The 20,360-nt window shown below is 42.6% G+C and overlaps 1 protein-coding gene across 1 annotated transcript in view; it reads right to left on the bottom strand.

The window, feature by feature from the left end:
- slc5a8l (solute carrier family 5 member 8, like) overlaps positions 1 to 18,280 on the bottom strand; it is a 68,864-nt gene extending 50,584 nt beyond the window's left edge. Inside the window, exon 1 of the mRNA XM_063043624.1 lies at positions 17,609 to 18,280. Within this exon, the coding sequence (XP_062899694.1) occupies positions 17,609 to 17,962 (354 nt within the window). The 5' untranslated portion in view covers positions 17,963 to 18,280. The remainder of the gene's footprint in view (positions 1 to 17,608) is intronic.
- Between the last annotated feature and the right edge of the window lie 2,080 nt (positions 18,281 to 20,360).

Raw genomic sequence — 20,360 nt, 5'->3', positions numbered from 1 at the left:
ATGCTGTTCTGTTATTACCCACAGCCCTTCGAAGACTTCATGCTGGATATTGTGTAAATCAAGAAAATTGTGAGCTTGTCAGATCTAAAGTATGATGTTCAGTTATTTGGACCATTGGTTAATCAGGGCAGCCGATTATTTGGGACAACTCTTAAAGAACAAAAACTAATCGACAAACCAGCTGGAATTCCCTTCATTTATCTGAGATGCTATGCTGCTTAATCGGAGCAGGACACTGCTGCCAAACAGTTTCTAACTTGCATCATTGGTGTGTAGTTGGATGGTCTTTAGACGCTACACCATGCTTTAAGAGAAGAGTTTTAAAATAGGATCAGTTACATGCGTTTGTGTTCAAAAAAGTGATTTTTCTCACCGATAGCTGGTGGAAAATAAGCAGTAAGACAATTCAGAACTGTTACGCTCACTGTAGTTTCAAGCATTCAGGCTTGGAGATGCCAGAAATGGCCAGGAATGAAAATGAAACAATTTTACGACTTCAACGAGTTTGGAAATGCAAAGAGTTTGAAGATACAGACAATCATCTTAGATGTTACAATGAAAATGGAAATTTTAAAGGTTGCAATCATAGAAAGCATTGTATGAAGCAGTCCATTACCTGCGCTAATCTTGTTCAATTACAGTCAAAAGAATGTGACACGGATAAATCCCTCTATCACTAAGTATTAGGAACTAATACACAGTTTTATACTGTTGTAGCAATATTGGTGGTGTTCCAATTTGTTAACAGAATCAACAAACTCATTCGTAAGGCCAGTGATGTTGTGGGGATGGAACTGGACTCTCTCACGGTGGTGTCTGAAAAGAGGATGCTGTCTAAGTTGCATGCCATCTTGGTCAATGTCTCCCATCCACTACATAATGTACTGGCTGGGCACAGGAGTACATTCAGCCAGAGACTCATTCCACCGAGATGCAGCACAGAGTGTCATAGGAAGTCATTCCTGCCTGTGGCCATCAAACTTTACAACCCCTCCCTTGGAGGGTCAGACACCCTGAGCCGATAGGCTAGTCCTGGTCTTATTTCATAATTTACTGGCATAATTTACATATTACTATTTAACTATTTATGGTTCTGTTACTATTTATTATTTATGGTGCAACTGTAACAAAAACCAATTTCCCCCGGGATCAATGAAGTATGACTATGACTATGACTAATATGTAATTTGTTTCTCAGTTTGTCTTTTTTTATATCTTTTTCGCTATTTCCATGAAACTTTAGCTGATTGGGGCAGACACTTAATTGGGCCAAAAGGTACTGGTCCTAATGTGCCCCAATTAACCAGAATCGACTGTACTTCCAACAGATGGAGTACAAAGATCCACCAGATTGCTTCTTGGAATGGTTGCTTGAAGGGCAGATGAAAAAGAAATGGATACATATTCTTGAGTTTGGTGGAAAAAAGAGACAGAGATTAACCTAACATGGAAACAGGTCTTTTGGTCCAAAGCCGAAAATCCCCTCTAAACCTCTCACCCTAGAAATCGTGGACGCATTGGTAATCATTTTCCAATGTTCTATAGATTCAGGATCAGTTCCTGTGGATTGGAGGGTAGCTAATGTTCTCCCACTTTTTAAGAAAGGAAGGAGAGAGAAAACAGGGAATTACAGACCAGTTAGCCTGACATCAGTGGTGGGAAGATGCTGGAGTCAATTATAAAAGATGAAATAGCGGCACATTTGGATAGCAGTAACAGGATAGGTCTGAGTCAGCATGGATTTACGAAGGGGAAATCATGTTTCACTAATCTTCAGGAATTTTTTGAGGATGTAACTATGAAAATGGACAAGGGAGAGCCAGTGGATATAGTGTACCTGGAATTTCAGAAAGCCTTTGGTAAGGTCCCACATAGGAGATTAGTGGGCAAAATTGGAGCACATGGTATTGGGGGTAGGGTACTGACATGGACAGAAAGGAAACAAGAGTAGGGATTAACGGGTCCCTGTCAGAATGGCAGGCAATGACTAGTGAGGTACCGCAAGGCTTGGTGCTGGGACCACAGCTATTTACAATACACATTAATGATTTAGATGAAGGGATTGAAAGTAACATTAGCAAATTTGCAGATGATGCAAAGCTGGGTGGCAGTGTGAAATGTGAGGAGGATGTTGTCAGAATGCAGGGTGACTTGGACAGGTTGGGTGAGTGGGCAGATGCATGGCAGATGCAGTTTTATGTGGATAAATGTGAGGTTATCCACTTTGGTGGCAAGAACAGGAAGGCAGATTACTATCTGAATGGTGTCAAGTTAGGAGAAGGGGAAGTGCAATGAGATCTAGGTGTCCTAGTTCATCAGTCACGGAAAGTAAGCATGCAGGTACAGCAGGCAGTGAAGAAAGCTAATGGCATGTTGGCCTTCATAACAAGGGGAGTTGAGTATAAGAGCAAAGACATCCTTCTGTATTTGTATGGGGCCCTGGTGAGACCACACCTGGAGAGCTGTGTGCAGTTTTGGTCTCCAAATTTGAGGAAGGACATTCTTGCTATTGAGGGAGTGCAGCATAGGTTCACGAGTCATTGAGGACAGCTAGAGGAAATTTCTTCAACCAAAAAACAATATATTTTGGAAATTCTCTGGGAAAGTTGATGGTTATTTGCTGTGTCTCTCAAATGTAGGGGTAAAGGAAATTTTGGATATAAAGAGAAATAATGGATAAGCACTAGGTGCAGGAAAGTGACTGTCAACTTAGTAAGTTCCATACCACATACAAGCGGCTGAAAAGCCAGAACCTGTTTCTTTCTCCTTTGTTAGGCAGAACCTCCTAGTAATGGTGGAAATTCTGGAGTGCACGGATAACTGGGTGATCATAAACATTTGCCCAGTGTAGGAGAGTCCAGAACTAAAGCTCATAGGGTTAAGGTGAGAAAGGAAAGATTTAAAAGGAACCCGAGGAGCAACTTGTTCATACAATGGCAAAATTGTTAGGAACAACCTGCCAGACGAAGTGGTTGAGGCAGATACATTCATATCATTTAAGCAGCACTGGGGTAGGTATGGGAAAAGCAGCTGGGTAGGTGCATGGAAACAGAATTTGGGTAGATACATAGGAACAGCACTTGGAGAGATACATGGAAACAGCACTTGGGCAGATACAAGGAAACCACAAAGAGTAGGGGTCCCAGAATAGATCTCTGAGACACCACTGGTCACCAGCCTCCATGCAGAATATGACCTGTCTACAACCACTCTTTGCCTTCTGTGGAAAAGCCAGTTCTGGATCCACAAAGCAATGCCCCCTTGGATCCATTGCCTCCTTACTTTCTCAATAAGCCTTGCAGGGGTACCTTGTCAAATGCCTTGCTGAAATCCATATACACTATATCTACTGCTCCACCTTTATCAATGTGTTCAGTCACATCCACACAAAATTCAATCATGACCTGCCTTTCACAAAGACATGCTGACTATTCCTAATCATATTATGCCTCTCCAAATGTTCGTAAATCCTGCCCCTCAGGATCTTCTCCATCAGCTTACCAACCACTGAAGTAAGACTCACTGGTCTATAATTTCCTGGGCTATCTCTATTCCCTTTCTTGAATAAGGGAACAACATCCACAACCCTACAATCCTCCGGAACCTCTCCCATCCTCATTAATGGTGCAAAAACCATCGTCAGAGGCTCAGTAATCTCCTCCCTCACCTCCCACAGTAGCTTGGGGTATATCCCATCCAGTCCTGGTGACTTATTCAACTTGATACTTTCCAAAAGCTCCAGCACATCCTGTCCTTGATGTCTACTTGCTCGAGCTTTTCAGTCCACTGCAAGTCATCCCTACAATTGCCAAGATCCTTTTCCATAGTGAATACTGAAGCAAAGTATTCACTAAGTACCTCTGCTACCTCCTCTGGTTCCATACACACTTTTCCACTGTCACTTTTGATTGGTCCTATTCTCTCATATCTTATCCTCTTGCTCTTTACATACTTGTAGAATGCCTTGGGGTTTTCCTTAATCCTGTCTGCCAAGGCCTTTTCATGGCCCCTTCTGGCCCTCCTAATTTCATTCTTAAACTCCTTCCTGCTAGACTTATAATCTTCTAGATCTCTATCATTGCCCAGGTTTTTGAACCTTTCGTAAGCTCTTCTTTTCTTCTTGACTAGATTTATAACAGTCTTTGTACACCACGGTTCCAGTACCCTACCCTGTCTCACTGGAACCTATCTACGGAGAACCCCACGCAAACACCCCCTGAATATTTGCCACGTTCCTTCCGTACGTTTCCCTGAGAACATCTGTTTCCAATTTATGCTTCCAAGTTCCTGCCTGATAGCCTCATATTTCCCCTGAAACATTTCTCTAACTTGTCTGTTCCTATCCCTCTCCAATGCTATGGTAAAGGAGATAGAATTGTGATCACTTTCTCCAAAATGCTCTCCCACTGAGAGACCTGACACCTGACCAGGTTCATTTCCCAAAACCAGGTCAAGTACAGCCTCTCTTCATATTGTATCAAGAAACCTTCCTGAACACACCTAACAAACTCTACCCTACCTAAACCCCTCACTCTAGGGAGATGCCAATAATATTCTGGAAATTAAAATCTCCCACCACAACAAGCCTGTTATTATTACTCCTTTCCGGAATCTGTCTCCCTATCTGCTCCTCAATGACCCTATTACTATTGGGCGGTCTATAAAAACACCCAGTAGAGTAGATACATGGAAACAGCACTTGGGTAGATACATGGAAACAGCACTTGGGTAGATAATGGAAACAGCACTTGTGCAGGTAATGGAAACAGCACTTGTGCAGGTAATGGAAACAGCACTTGGGTAGATAATGGAAACAGCACTTGTGCAGGTAATGGAAACAGCACTTGTGCAGGTAATGGAAACAGCACTTGGGTAGATAATGGAAACAGCACTTGTGCAGGTAATGGAAACAGCACTTGTGCAGGTAATGGAAACAGCACTTGGGTAGATAATGGAAACAGCACTTGGGTAGATAATGGAAACAGCACTTGGATAGATAATGCAAACAGCACTTGGATAGATAATGCAAACAGCACTTGGATAGATAATAGAAACAGCAATTGGGTAGATAATGGAAACAGCACTTGCATGGGTATATGGAGAGAGAAAACTTCGGGGGGTTATGGTTCAAGTGTAGGAAATTGGGGGCACAAGAGATTTTGCGGAGGCTGGAAATCTTGAGGAACAGACGTAAACATGCTGGAGGAACTCAGTTGGTCAGATAGTATCTGAGGTGGTAAATAAACAGTCAACATTTCAGTCTGAGTCACTTCATCAGGATTAGGACGGAAGGGACAAAAGCTGAATCAGAAACCAGAAACAGGAAATTGGAGCTTGCTATGGGCACCATTGTCTCGTTGGTCCGAGGAGCCTGTATCTGTGCTGTATTGAACTATGACTGTTTGTTATGATTCACATACAGATGTGTTCCTATCATAAACATGCTGAAAGTACACTGAAAAATATTTTAATCTGGAGTATATTTCACTGGCCATTTTCGGATGAAATTGTACCCATTGGGAGAGTGAACTAGACAGTTTGCTGCTCTGTTTATGTTAGCAATCTGATCTCAGATGAACACCAAATTACTTCACTATTGTGCAATGCCCTCTCTTCTATGAATAATGTATAGGTCTAGGTTGCAGACAATGAGTATTGTTAAACTGTAGAACTGAGAGTACATTCTGTTACTTGGCTACAGTTTACGTCCAGAGGCAGACTGCTGGCTTCAGGAGATCTGGCTGCAACTTCAAATCTCTGAGCAGGCTGTCTAGCCAGTACACGGCGTGTGCTGAAAGTACAGGGGCTATCTCCTCCAGCACTCATCTGCTGAGATATTTCTTCAATGAGGGATGCAGTGGGGGCCCCATGGGCAGTGCTCTGTAGTTGAGGTGCAGGCATGGTAATGAGCAGCCATGCAGGCTGGGTGAAGAACCTCCTGATTGAAAGACTTGCCTTGTGCAAAGAATCTACTCTAGAGTAATATTCTACTCTTCAAACTGTTGACAAGCCCTTCACTGGGGATGGTGCCATTGTACTATTGGCCTTCAAAGTTCAAAGAGAAATTTATATCAAAGTACATACATGTCACCTCGTACAACCCTGAGATTCTTTTTCTGTGAGCAAGCTTAGCAAATCTATAGAACAGTAAGTGTAACCAGGATCAATGAACAAGAAACTGTGCAAATGCAGATATAAATAAATAGCAAAAAATAATGAGCATGAAATAACAAGTAAAGAGGTATTAAAGTGAGACCATCGGATGTGGAAACACAAGAAGTAGAATATCCTCTTTTGTTCAAGAGGTTAAGGGGTAGTAACTGTTCTTGAACCTTGTGGTGTGAATCCTGAGGCACCTGTACTTTCTACCTGATGGCAGCTGCCAGAAAAGAGCATGGTCTGGGTTGTGAGGATCATTGATGGTGCCTGATCTACTGCCTCTATGGTAGACATAGTCATGTTGGCTTTCAGCTTCCTCACCACAGGATCTTTCCATAATCCAGTGGGAAATCTCTACTCTGTATTTGTCTCTCGATTTGTTGCTCACCCCAACATCAAAGAAGTGGGCCTGACACTACATTCCTAGAGGGGTGAATTCATTGACTTTACCCTCTGTTTACATCTCAGGCACTCGGCTGGCTGTCTCTGGTGGGAGAGTCTGAGAACGGGGGGGAGGAGTATCCTTTGAGAACAGAGATGAGGAGGAACGTCTTTATGCAGAGTGTGTTAAATTTGTGGAATTTGTTGCCACAGGCAGCTGTGGAGACCAAGTCACTGGTTATATTTAAGGCAGAGGTTGATAGATTCTTGATTGGTCAGGGCATGAAGGGAAACAGGGAGAAGGCAGAAGATTTGGGCTGAGTGGAGACGTGGATCAGCCATGATGAAACGGCAGAGCAAACTTGATGGGCCAGATGGCTTAATTCTGCTCCTATATCTTATGTTCTATCCCACATGTGCAGGCAACCCATTCATCCTGTTTACACTTACTGTTCTATAGGTTTGCCAAGTACGGCCACAGAAAAAGAATCTCGGGGTTGTGTGTGGTGATATGGTCTGCACATGTCCATGAGCTCTTGTTAGTAACCAGTGCCCGGTCAGCAGCCTGAATGGTTTCCATTCTTTCGATCTTAAGAAAATGGCTATCAAGTACCAGAAGAACTCCTGATGGTTAACGTGAAGTGTGACACCTGCCTCCTGAGTAGGTTCTCACGATCGGACATATCCAGAGATATGCAAAGATGGGGAACTCAGCAGTGTGGAGGGAAATGGACAGTCTACATTTTGGGTGGAAGACCTTCATTTAGACTATAAGATAGAGAGGAGATAGCCAATATAGAGGGAAAGGGCTGAGGGAAGAGCTGACAAGTGATGAGGCGAATATAGGTGAGATGGGATGACTGGCAGATGCAGAGGGAAAGGGTGGAAGGAGGTGGAGAAGGTGAAGAGAGAATGATGAAGCATGGAACCAGAAAGGGAAGGGATGATAAGCTGAAGCTGAGGTTCTGGTGCTTCAAGTGATGTTTCTACTTATGGACCTTGTGACCAGCAGAGGAATATGTACACAATGTGTCTCAATGATCCTGACAGACAGACTTCTTTTTTCCATTTGGAGCAGTGCAGACCAATTGTTCACACTACCCTAGGCCACTGATAGTCAGCTGAAGGAGCCCAGATGAAAAACTTTGATACCTCACATTCTCCTTCAGAAAAACAGTTGCCACTGATCCTTGCATTCAGTTACTGAAATTGCTTGCTCTAATTGCCATCATGTGAGGATAGGACAACTTCTTCATTGCTAGAATGAGTGGGGCTACTAATATCTGTAGGACAGCTGGAACAACCTTCCTTCCAGGTGGTGGCTCCTGATGTTCTACTGACTCTCCTCGTTCACAGGACCACCTTCACAGAGTCATGGAGCATTCAAATACACATACAGGCCTTTCAGCCCATTGAGTCCATGCTGGTCAGCTAGTCCCCAAATCTTGTTCATGCTATGCTTCATCTGATGAGAACTTCCGTGTCTTAGTGAATAAGTCTACAAGCTCTCAACCACCGTCTTTTCTGTCACAACCACAATGTGCATTGTTGCTATCCGGTTGCCAAGGGAATGTGCCTTAAGGGCTGAGACCTTCTTTCAATGCTCTGTAGTGAGATATCTGCAAGGGCATGAAATTGAGCAGTGCTGGTCTTGGTACATTGGAATCCGAATCAGGTTTACGTCAGTGGCATATGTCATGAAATTTGTTAACTGAGCAGCAGCACTACAATGCAATACATAATCTAGAAAGAAAGCAAATAAATAAGTAAACCAATTACAATAAGTATATACATATATGTTAAAAATCTAACTATTTTAATAGTTAGTTTAAAAATAGTGCAAAACAGAAATAATATAAGAAGAAGTGAGATAGTGTTCATGGGTTCAATGTCCATTTATAATTAGATGGCAGAGGGGAAGAAGCTGTTCCTGAATTTCTGAGTGTGTGCCTTCAGGCTTCTGTATCTCCTACCTGATGGTAACAATAAGAAGAGGACATGTCCTGGGTGATGGGGGGTCCTTAATATTGGATACCGCCTTTATGAGACACAGCTCCTTGAAGATGTCTTGGATACTACGAAGGCTAGTATCCAAGATAGAGCTGACTAATTTTACGACTTTCTGTAGCTTCCTTTGATCCTGTACAGTAGGACCACAGGTGGCACCACACCCCCCCCATACCAGACCATGATGCAACCTGTCGGAACGTTCTTCACAGTACATCTATAGAAGTTCTTGAGTGTTTTAGGTGACAAACCAAATCTCTTCAAACTCCCAATGAAATATAGCCGCTGTCTTGCCTTCTTGCCTTCTTTATAGGTGCATTGATACGTTCAGACCAAGTTATATCCTCAGAGATCTTGACAACCAGGAACTTGAAATTGTACACTCCCTCCACTTCAAATCCTTCTATGAGGATTGGTCTGTGTTCCTTCATCTTACGCTTCCTTAAGTCCACAATCAGCTCTTTGGTCTCACTGATGTTGAGTACAAGGTTGTTGCTGTGGCACCACTCAACTAACTGGTATATCTCACTCCTGTACACCCTCTCGTCTCCACCTGAGACTCTAACAACAATGGTTGTACCATCAACAAATTTATAGATGGCAAGAAGGGTTAACTGCAAGGTTGGCTTGCAAAATCTTTGACAATAATGATGTAAGTCTGAATCATAGGAGGCAATCCTATCAGGTAGTTCAAAACAATAAATTGTATCGTAAGGTAGAAAGAACAATAAACAGTATCAATCCATCAGGCAGCATTGTTGAGGACAGAAATGGTTACCATTTAGTTCTGATGGCCTTTCATCAGAATAATTCTGAAAAACATTTGTCTGGCCTAATGTAAGGAGAAAGTGTGTACAGCATTAATGTACAAAGGAAGCTCGGAGTCCAAGTCCATAGCTCTTGAAAGAGGCTACACTAGCGGAGAGAGTGGGACCTGGGTTACTATCATTGCTCAGGAGTATAAGAGTCAGAAAGGAGTCTTTGTAAGACCATAAGACAAAGGAGCAGAAGTTGGCCATTCGGCCCGTTGAGTCTGCTCCGCCATTTTATCATGAGCTGATCCATTCTCCCATTTAGTCCCACTCCCCCGCCTTCTCATCATAACCTTTGATGCCCTGGCTGCTCAGATACCTGTCAATCTCTGCCTTAAATACACCCAATGACTTGGCACCCACTGCCGCCCGTGGCAACAAATTCCATAGATTCACCAACCTCTGGCTAAAAAAATCTCTTCGCATCTCTGTTCTGAATGGGCGCCCTTCAATCCTTAAGTCATGCCCTCTCGTACTAGACTCCCCCATCATGGGAAACAATTTTGTCACATCCACTCTGTCCATGCCTTTCAACATTTGAAATGTTTCTATGAGGTCCCCCCTCATTCTTCTAAACTCTAAGGAATACAGTCCAAGAGTGGACAAACATTCCTCTCATTCCCAAAATCATTCTAGTGAATCTTCTCTGAACCCTGTCCAACGTCAGCACATCCTTTCTTAAATAAGGAGCCCAAATCTGCCCACAGTGCTCCAAGTGAGGTCTCACCAGCGCCTTATAGAGCCTCAACATCACATCCCTGCTCCTATACTCTATTCCTCTGGAAATGAATGCCAACATTGCATTTGCCTTCTTCACTACTGATTCAACCTGGAGGTTAACTTTAAGGGTGTCCTGTACGAGGACTTCCAAGTCCTGTTGTACCTCAGAACTTTGAATTCTCTCCCCATTTAAATAATAGTCTGCCCATTTATTTTTTTCTGCCAAAGTGCAGAACCATACACTTTCCAACATTGTATTTCATTTGCCACTTCTTTGCCCATTCTTCCACTCTATCCAGGTCTCTCTGCAGACTCTCTGTTTCCTCAGCACTACCGGCCCCTCCACCTATCTTTGTATCATCAGCAAACTTAGCCACAAAGCAATCTATTCCATAATCCAAATCGTTGATGTACAACGTAAAAAGAAGTGGCCCCAACACGGACCCCTGTGGAACACCACTGTTAACCGGTAGCCAACCAGAATAGGATCCCTTTATTCCCACTCTCTGTTTCCTGCCAATCAGCCAATGCTCTATCCACGTATGTAACTTTCCCATAATTCCATGGGCTCTTATCTTGTTAAGCAGCCACATGTGTGGTACCTTGTCAAAGGCCTTCTGAAAATCCAAATATACAACATCCACTGCATCTCCCTTGTCTAGCCTACTTGCAATTTCCTCAAAAAATTGCAATAGGTTTGTCAGGCAGGATTTTCCTTTAAGGAATCCATGCTGAGTTCTGCCTATCTTGTCATATGCCTCCAGGTACACCGTAACCTCCTCCTTGACAATCGACTCCAACAACTTCCCAACCACCGACGTCAAGCTAACAGGTCTATAATTTCCTTTTTGCTTCCTTGCCCCCTTCTTAAATAGCGGAGTGACATTTGCAATCTTCCAGTCCTCCGGAACCATGACAGAATCTATTGACTTTTGAAAGATCATTGCTAATGCCTCCGCAATCTCCACAGCTACTTCCTTCAGAACATGAGGGTGCATTCCATCTGGTCTGGGAGATTTACCTACCCTTAGGCTATTCAGCTTCCTGAGTACTTCCTCTGTCATAATTGTGATTGTGCACACTTCTCTTCCCCGACACCCTTGAGTGTCTGGTATACTGCTGATGTCTTCCTCAGTGAAGACTGATGAAAAATACTCGTTCAGTTCCTCCGCCATCTCCTTATCCCCATTACAATTTTTCCAGCATCATTTTCTGTCGGTCCTATATCTATTCTCACCTGTCTTTTACTCATTATATACTTGAAAAAGCTTTCAGTATCCTCTTTGATATTATTTGCTAGCTTCCTTTCATAGTTCATCTTTTCCCTCTTAATGACCTTCTTAGTTTCCTTTTGTAAGTTTTGAAAAACTTCCCAATCCTCTGTCTTCCCACTAATTTTTGCTTCCTTGTATGCCCTCTCCTTTGCTTTAACTTTGGCTTTCACTTCTATTGTCAACCACGGTTGCATCCTTTTTCCATTCGAAAATTTCTACTTTTTTGGAATATATCTGTCTTGCACCTTCCTCACTTCTCGCATAAACTCCAGCCACTGCTGCTCTGCTGTCCTTCCTGCTAGTGTCCCTTTCCAGTCAACTTTGGCCAGTTCCTCTCTCATGCCACTGTAATTTCCTTTACTCCATTGAAATACCGACATCGGATTCTGGCTTCCCTTTCTCAAATTTCACAGTGAACTCAATCATGTTATGATCACTGTCTCCTAAGGGATCCTTCACCTCAATCTCTCCAATCACCTCTGGTTCATTACACGTACCCAATCCAGTACAGCCGAACCCCTAGTGGGCTCAACAACAAGCTGTTCTAAAAAGCCATCTCGCAGACATTCTACAAATTCTCTCTCTTGAGATCCAGTGCCAACCTGATTTTCCCAATCCACTCACATGTTAAAATCCCCCACAATTATCATAACACTGCCCTTCTGACAAGCCTTTTCTACTTCCTGTTGTAATTTGTAGTCCACATCCCTGCAGCTGTTAGGAGGCCTGTATATAACTGCCATCAGGGTCCTTTTACCCCTGCAATTTCTTAGCTCAACCCGTAAAGATTCTGCACCTTCCGATCCTATGTCACTTCTTTCTAATGCTTTGATATCATTTCTTACCAATAAAGCCACGCCACCCCCTCTGCCTACCTTCCTATCCTTCCGATACACCGTGTATCCTTGGACATTCAGCTCCCAGAGACATGCATCCTTTAGCCACGTCTCAGTGATGGCCACAATATCATACCTGCCAATCTGTAGCTGTTCGACAAGATCATCCACCTTATTCCTTATGCTGCGTGCATTTAAGTATAACACCTTAAGACCAATATTTGGTACGTTTTGCTTTGATTGCGCTGCAACTCATCCCAATGGCTGCAAATTTGCTCCATCACCTGCATGTCCTTCCTGACATCTTTACTGCTCACTGTCTTAAATTTATTTCTGTTTTCCCCCTCCTCCGCTCTATCATTCCAGTTCCCAACCCTCCCTAACAGCTCTATTAAACCTTCCCGCCAGGATATTGGTCCCCTTTGGGTTCAGGTGTAACCTGTCCTTTTTGAACAGGTCATACTTCCCCCAGAAGAGATCCCAATCATCCAAGAATCTGAAGCCCTGCCCCCTACACCAGTCTCTCAGCCAGGCATTCATCTGCCTGATCCTACTATTCTTGCCTCGCTAACACGTGGCACAGGTAGTAATCCCGAGATTACTACCCTGGAGGTCCTGCTTCTCAGCTTCCTTCCTAACTCCCGGAAATCTCTCTTCAGGAGCTCCTCCCTTTTCCTATCTATGTCATTGGTACCAACATGTACCAAGACAACTGGCTGCTCACCTCTCCCTTCAGAATATTCTGGACGCGATCCGAGACATCCTGTACCCTGCCATCTGGGAGGCAACACACCATGCGGGTATCTCTATCAGGCTCACAGAATCTCCTGTCTGTTCCCCTGACAATGGAATCCCCTATGACTACCGCATTCCTCTTCTCCCTCCTTCTCTCTTGCACAACAGTGCCAGGCTCAGTGACAGAGACCTGGTCACTGTGGGCGTCCCCTGTCAGGTCATCCCCCTCAACAGCATCTAGAACAAGATATTTGTTGCTGAGGGGGACAGCCACAGGTGTGCTCTCCACTATCCGGGCATTTCCCTCCCCTCTCCTGACAGTGACCCAGTTTTCTGACCCCTGTAGCCTAGGGATGACTACCTCCCTGTAGCTCTGGTCTATCACCTCTTCACTGTCTCTGATAAGCAGTAGGTCATCAAGCTACAGCTCCAGATCCCTAACACGGTCTCTGAGGAGCTGCATCTTGGTGCACCTGGTGCAGATGTGGCCATCAGGGAGGCTGGAGGTCTCCCAGGATTCCCACATCTGACACCCTGAACAAAGCACTAACCCTGCAGGCACGCTATCTAATGCTACAGGAATGAAACAAGGAAAAATAAGTCTACTCACCCACTTACCTCGCCAAACACACAAACTTTTTAAACCATTAGTTCGTACCATTAGCTGTGTGAGACCTGCTATTCCTCTGTCTGTCTGGGCTGATTCGCCAAGGGAAAAAAAAGAGTTGGTGCTTCGCTCTCGCCTCTTCCCATTACCGCCTAAGCCCGTTGAACCAAAGCCCTACACTCTGCTACCACTCACTCCGCTGCCCACTGTATAGAGTGGTCTCCTTTTTAAACTCTCCGCGCTGTCCTGTCTACGTCACGCACCTGCGCAGTCTCATCCTTCTTGCACTCGAAGAAATTTAAAAAAAACTGCCTTCCTTCAGAATTCAGCTCTTATGCCACACAAAATTTTTACCAGGATGCTGCTTGGTTTAGAGGGTATGGTCTATAAGTAGTTGAACAAATTTAGGTTGTTTTCTCTGGAGCATCGGGAAAACCTGATAGAGGTTTGTAATATTGTGAGATGCATTGATAGGGTAAACAGAATCTTTTACCCAGAGTAGGATGGTCAGGTTTGAGGGGTGAGAGGGGAATTTGGAATTGGTTTGACAGTGAAAAGTTTGTCCGTCAATGAAATCATTGCACAATGCATTAAGGTAGAACAAGGTAAAAAGAATAAAATGTAACAGCTACAGAGAAAGTGGAGTGTAGGCAAACAATAAGATGTAAGATCATATATGCTGCCGAGTGATGGGTGCTTAGAATGGGCTGCTGGAGGGAGTGGTAGAAACGGATATGATAGTGGTGGTTAAGATACTATAAGGTAGATATAGGTATATGCAGAGAATAGACAGTTATGGATCAAATACAGGCGGAAGAGATGCGATTTAATTGTGCATTGTGTTTGGTGTAGACCTAGTGCTTCTTCCTGTGCTCTACTGTTATATATTCTAACAAAAGTTATAAGCTATACTTCTGAGATTGCTCAGATGTTGCCTGAATATTTCTAATATTTCCTGCTAAGCTTCAGGTTTTCAGTAACTGTGCTATTTTGCTGTTTTTTTAAAGAGCATTTTTTTTTTCTGGCTGGAACAAGATGAAAAGAACAGAGAAACAGAGCTAAGGCATTTAGGAGTGAAATCCAAAGGCATTTTATATGTTGAAGAAATTTGGTACCTGCAGGGAATTGAGACAATGCTATCATGACATTGTCTCTCTGCTAGTCCAGAATTATGCAAGGTATTTATTACTCATTTATTGTTTGTTTAGTCAATATTTATTGCTTATTTATTATTATTATTATTATTTCTTTCTTTCTGCATTTGCACAATTTATTGTCCTTTGTACACTGGTTGAGCGCCCAAGTTGGTGAGGCTTTTCATTGATTCTGTTATGGTTATTATTCTATTATGAATTCATTGAGTGTGCCACAAGAAGATTAATCTCTGGGTTGTGTATATGGGTTGAGTACTTTTATAATAAATTTGAACTTTGGTATTGAGATACTGCTATAGTGACACTGATTTATCAGTTTCCTGGAACTCTGCCAGCTATTGAGACAAAGCTCATATGGCATTCAGTCACTCATTAATAATTTACTCACTGGTACTCAGATTGGAGATATTCAGCTCCAGACTTCTTTAAAAAACGTGGTAGCTGAGGCCTTTTGATTGAGAGCAACTGCGTTCGATATAAGGGATAGTATTTCACCGGTTGTAGCACCTTGAAGTTGCAGTAAAATTGTCCTCACTGGGGATGACACCATGGGGGTAAATGGTGTGGCAACTGGAGACAAATGAGTTCAGCTCTAGAACATTGTGGCAGAAATTTTTCAAGCCAGCGTCCTTAATCTGGGGCTTAGGAGATGTGTTGAAGGGGACTGGTGTAGAACTGCTAAACTCCATCTTAAAGATGATACCCACTGCCTCTGCAATGTACCAGTGATAGAGGGGGTGAACATCTCGGACGTTGCATAGGATGTTTTGTTCTAAGTGATGTCATATTCTGCGAGTGATATGGTGAAAGATGGTAGACTGGCTTAAGGAATTCGAGAGGTAAGTCACTTACCAGTCAGCATCAGAATCAGGATCAAGTTTAATACCACCGGGTACATTGTGAAATTCATTAACCTTACCGCAGCAGTACAATGAAATACATGATAAATAAATATAGAGAAAAATGAATTACAATAAGTATACAGTACATGTCTATTAAATAGTGAAGTTAAAACAAGTAGTGCAAAAAAAACCTGAAATCAAACAGTAGGGAGGTAGTGTTCATGGGTTCAATGTCCATTTAGAAATCAGATGGCAGAGAGGAAGAAGCTGTTCCTCCTACCCTGATGCTAACAATGAAAAAGGGGCATGTCGTAGGTGCTGGGGGTCCTGACTTGCTCTTATAGACACTGTTAAGCATGTGCTTGGTCCAATTAAGTTGTTGGTTAACAGGGTACAGAAATGAGGAATTCAGAGAAGGTAATGGGATTAATGACAAAGGGTGATAGAGAGACAATTGTTGGAAATTATCTTTGTCCCTGAAGGGTCTCGGCCCAAAACGTCAACTGTACCTCTCCCTAGAGATGCTGCCTAGCCTGATGCGTTCACCAGCAACTTTGATGTGTATTGCTTGAATTTCCAGCATCTGCAGAATTCCTCGTGTTTGCGTTTTTAAACCCATGAGAAGTATATTGCTTCCATAAAAATCTAGGAATCCACTCATTTCTGTTTTGAATACAAATTAAATGACTGAGGCATAGAGAATTCCAAATATTTACCATTCTCCAAATAATGGAATGTCTTATGATTTCAGCTTACGCCTCATTTTGACATGACAGCTCCAGTTTTTGGAGATCAGCCAAGGAAAATATACTCCCATGCCTATCTTGTTGAGCACTATATGAATTTCGTACTTCTTAGTTTGGTACCTATAGTTAGAACCTACATTCTTCCTTCTCCACTGGAATCAACTGGTTTAACAAAAATGTCATGTACTGTATTTATAAACAGGGCTCACTGTGTGAGATATGCCATGGTTTTATATTATGTTGATCGAGGTACAAGTGAGTTTTAATTATGTAAATACCGCTTAAGTACTAATTTTAGTTAATCTCTCATTTTTTTCTAAATTCTAAATTAGGTAACTCAGTCTTTCCTCATAGTTCAAAGTATATGTATTGTCAAAGTACGTATGCTGTATACAACCTTGAGATTTGACTTCTTACAGACAGCCACAGAACAAGGAATCCCAACAGAGCCCATTAAAAAAAGGTCATCGAACATCCAATGTGTAGAAAAAAAACATTGTGCAAACAATAATAGTAAGCATTAAATTTTTTCATAGGACTAACTTGCCACCTCAGGAATCAGTCTGGGAAATCTTTACTGCACACTCTCTCCTTTTGGTGAGGAGACCAAAGATGTATTCCGGGTGAAGTATCAGCAGAAGATTGAGGGGGGATCTGATTGAAACATATAAAATCCTAAAGGGTTAGATGCAGGAAGATTGTTCCCGATGTTGGGGAAGTCCAGAACAAGGGGTCACAGTTTGAGGATAAAGGGGAAGCCTTTTAGGACTGAGATTAGGAAAAACTTCTTCACTCAGAGAGTGGTGAATCTGTGGAATTCTCTGCCACAGGAAGCGGTTGAGGCCAGTTCATTGGCTATATTTAAGAGGGAGTTAGATATGGTCCTTGTGGCTACGGGGGTCAGGGGGTATGGAGGGAAGGCTGGGGTGGGGTTCTGAGTTGGATGATCAGCCATGATCATAATAAATGGTGGTGCAGGCTCGAAGGGCCGAATGGCTTACTCCTGCACCTATTTTCTATGTTTCTATGTTTCTATATGCCAAGATGCTGAGAGATCAGTTATAAAATGTTTCTAACTCCGGGGAGAAAAATCTTTGTGGAAATTTGCAGACTTAGGGTGTGGTGGCACTAGAGAGGAATTTAAAAACAAGGTTGTGATGAGAAAACGCCTCATTATTGTACCAATATGGCAAGAACAGCAGCAATGTTTTGGATGAGTTCAAGTTTAAATACAGTACCAAGAGTCATAATAACTAGGAAAGCACAGAAATATCAAAGTTCAAGGGAACAAAAGCTTGTACGCAAGGTTTCAAAAGCCTGAACTTATTGGCCTACCTCATAAGTGCTGGTGATATTGAGTCTGTAGAATACAGGCAGGAAGATTTCAGCACAGACGATGGCAACCACGGAGTAGCTGATGCAGAAGATCAAGAACATGGCCCCGTAGCGATAAACCTCTGCTGGTGTCCCAATCACCGTAACAGCCGACATGAAGCTGGCAGTAAGTGACATGGCAACAGGCACTGCCTTCATCTTCCTGCCTCCCAGCAGGAACTCATTGTTCGACTGCTGGGCCCTGGCCTTAAATGCATGATAGACCCCAATGCTCAGGGACACAAGAAGCATGGCGATAAACACCACATAATCCCACACACTGAACTGTGCCACAGGCTGGCCCGAGATGGACATCTCCAAGCAGTAGCAAAGTGAGAGGTTGTTATAGCAAAAGACGGCTACAACGAAAATTAAAAATGAAACCCCAAGGTTAAAAAGTGTTTCCCTACCCAACAAAGTTTGAGAAAGAGAAAAGGATCAAATCAATTCCTAAAGGAAATTTTATGAAAAGTTTGATATGATAAAAGAAAAAAGTACTTTATAAAAGATAAAATCAATAAAGGAGTTGATCATGAAAGAAAGAGACAGACTGAGTCGCACAGCTTATTATGCAGAATGAATAGCAGCTACACTGCTCTAAGTGAACCTTTGTACTGCACCTGAAGGATTGGACACCGTACTTCCTTTTGGAGCTGCTTCACACAATAAAGCCATTGTGTTTGGCATTGATTCATAGCTCGTGCAATTTTACAAACACTTGACTTGACTTGGGCTAATTGCTAATCGTAATTATGATATCACTGCAGTTACTATATTATCATTGCAGTGGTGTTATCTATTTTACAGCTTCGTCTTCCATGTAAATATTTAACAATACTATTCTAGAACCACAATAAAAGATCAGGGGCATTTCTATGCTGCCTTGCCCATGTGAACATACTTCTTGTTTGTAATCATCCATTGCTATTCATGTTTCATACAACAGACTTCAGAGATTTCTCCCCAGCTGGAGGCATCTGATTGCCTTCTTCATCAGTCCTGAATCTGATTATTCATATTACGTACAGACCTCTACCCAGTGATATTAAATACACTGAATCATCCCACTCCATCATTACTCAGACCAGACACTGTGGTTATTTCTGGTAAATACATTGCAAAATGTAGCACCAGAGAAACAGGTCAGTGTTTAACAGGTTCGTGCTGGTTTTAGAGTCATAAAACACAGAAGTAGGCCCTTCGGCCAATCTAGACCATGCTGAAATGTTATTCTGCCCAGTCCCATCCTCCTGCACCTGGACCATAGCCCTTCATAACAGTACGTCCATGTACTTACCCAAACTTCTCTCAAATGTTGAAATAAAATCTGTATCCACCACTTTCCCTGGCAGTTCATTTTACATTCATGCCACCCACTGAGCAAAGAAGTTCTCCCTCAGGTTTCCCTTAAATATTTCTCATTTCACCCTTAACCTATGACCTCTCGTTCTAGCTTCATCAAACCTCAGTGGGAAAAAAGCTTGAGTGCATTAACCCAATCTATACCCCTCATAATTTTGTATACCTCTATCAATCTCTTCTTATTCTTCTACACTCCAGGGAATAGTCCTAATTTATTCAACCTGTTGCTATAATCTGAAGTGCCAGAAATAACCTTGTAACTTTTCTCTGTACTTTTTCATTCTTTTTGATACCTTTTTCTGTAAGTTGGAGACCAGAACCGCACACAATATTCCAAATGCGGTCTCACCAACATCTAATGTAATTTCAACTTAACATCTGAACTCCTGTACTCAGTACTTGGATCAATGAATGCCAATGTGCCAAAAGTTCGCTGTATGACCCTATCTACCTGTGATGCCACTTTCACGGAATTATAGATCTGTATTCCCAGGTTATAGAACAGGTTATAGCAAGGATAGAAGATTGGCTGACCGGCAGGAGGCAAAGAGCAGAAATAAAGGGGGCCTTTCCTGGTTGGCTGTTGCTGATTAGTGGTGTTCTGCAGGTCTTTGGTGTTGGGACCACTTCTTTTTGCATTATATGTCATTGATTTGAAAGACAGAATGAATCGGTTTGTGGCCAAGTCTGAGGATGATACCAAGATAGGTGTTGGGGCAGGTAGAGTTGGGGAAGCAGGAGTCTGCAGAAAGACTTAGACAGATTGGGAGAATGGGCAAAGAAGTGACAGGTGGAGCATAGTGTAGGAAAGTGTACGGTCATGCACTTTGCTAGAAGGAATAAAGGCTTAAGCTATTTTCTAAACAGGAAGAACATTCAAAAACCAGAGGTGCAAAGGGACTTGTGAGTGTCTAATGGTTAACTTGCAAGTCAGTGATAAGGAAGGCAAATGCAATGTTAGCATTAATTTTGAGAGTACTAGATTATAAAAGCAAGAATGTAATGCTGAAGCTTTATAAAGGTTTGTTCAGACTGCACTTAGAGTAGTGTGAGAAGTTTTGGGCCTCTCATCTGCAAAAATATGTGCTGGCATTGGAGAGGGTCCTGAGGAGTTTCATGAGAATGGTTCAGTGAATGAAAGGGTTGACGTCCGAGGACAGTTTGATGACTCTGGGCCTGTACTCATTTGAGTTTAGCAGAATCAGTGGGGGTCTCATTGAAACCTATCAGATATTGAAAGGCTAAGGACAGAGTGGATGTAGATAGAGGCTATCTACAAGAAGGGTCAGAGCCGTCTCTATTTCCTGAGGAGACTGAGGTCCTTTAACATCTGCTGGACGATGCTGAGGAT

This window comes from Mobula hypostoma, chromosome 3 (assembly GCF_963921235.1).
Source record: "Mobula hypostoma chromosome 3, sMobHyp1.1, whole genome shotgun sequence".
Classification (NCBI taxonomy): Eukaryota; Metazoa; Chordata; class Chondrichthyes; order Myliobatiformes; family Myliobatidae; genus Mobula; species Mobula hypostoma.
The sequence above is the reverse complement of the archived record's forward strand: the minus strand, read 5'-3'. Positions and strand labels throughout refer to the sequence as shown.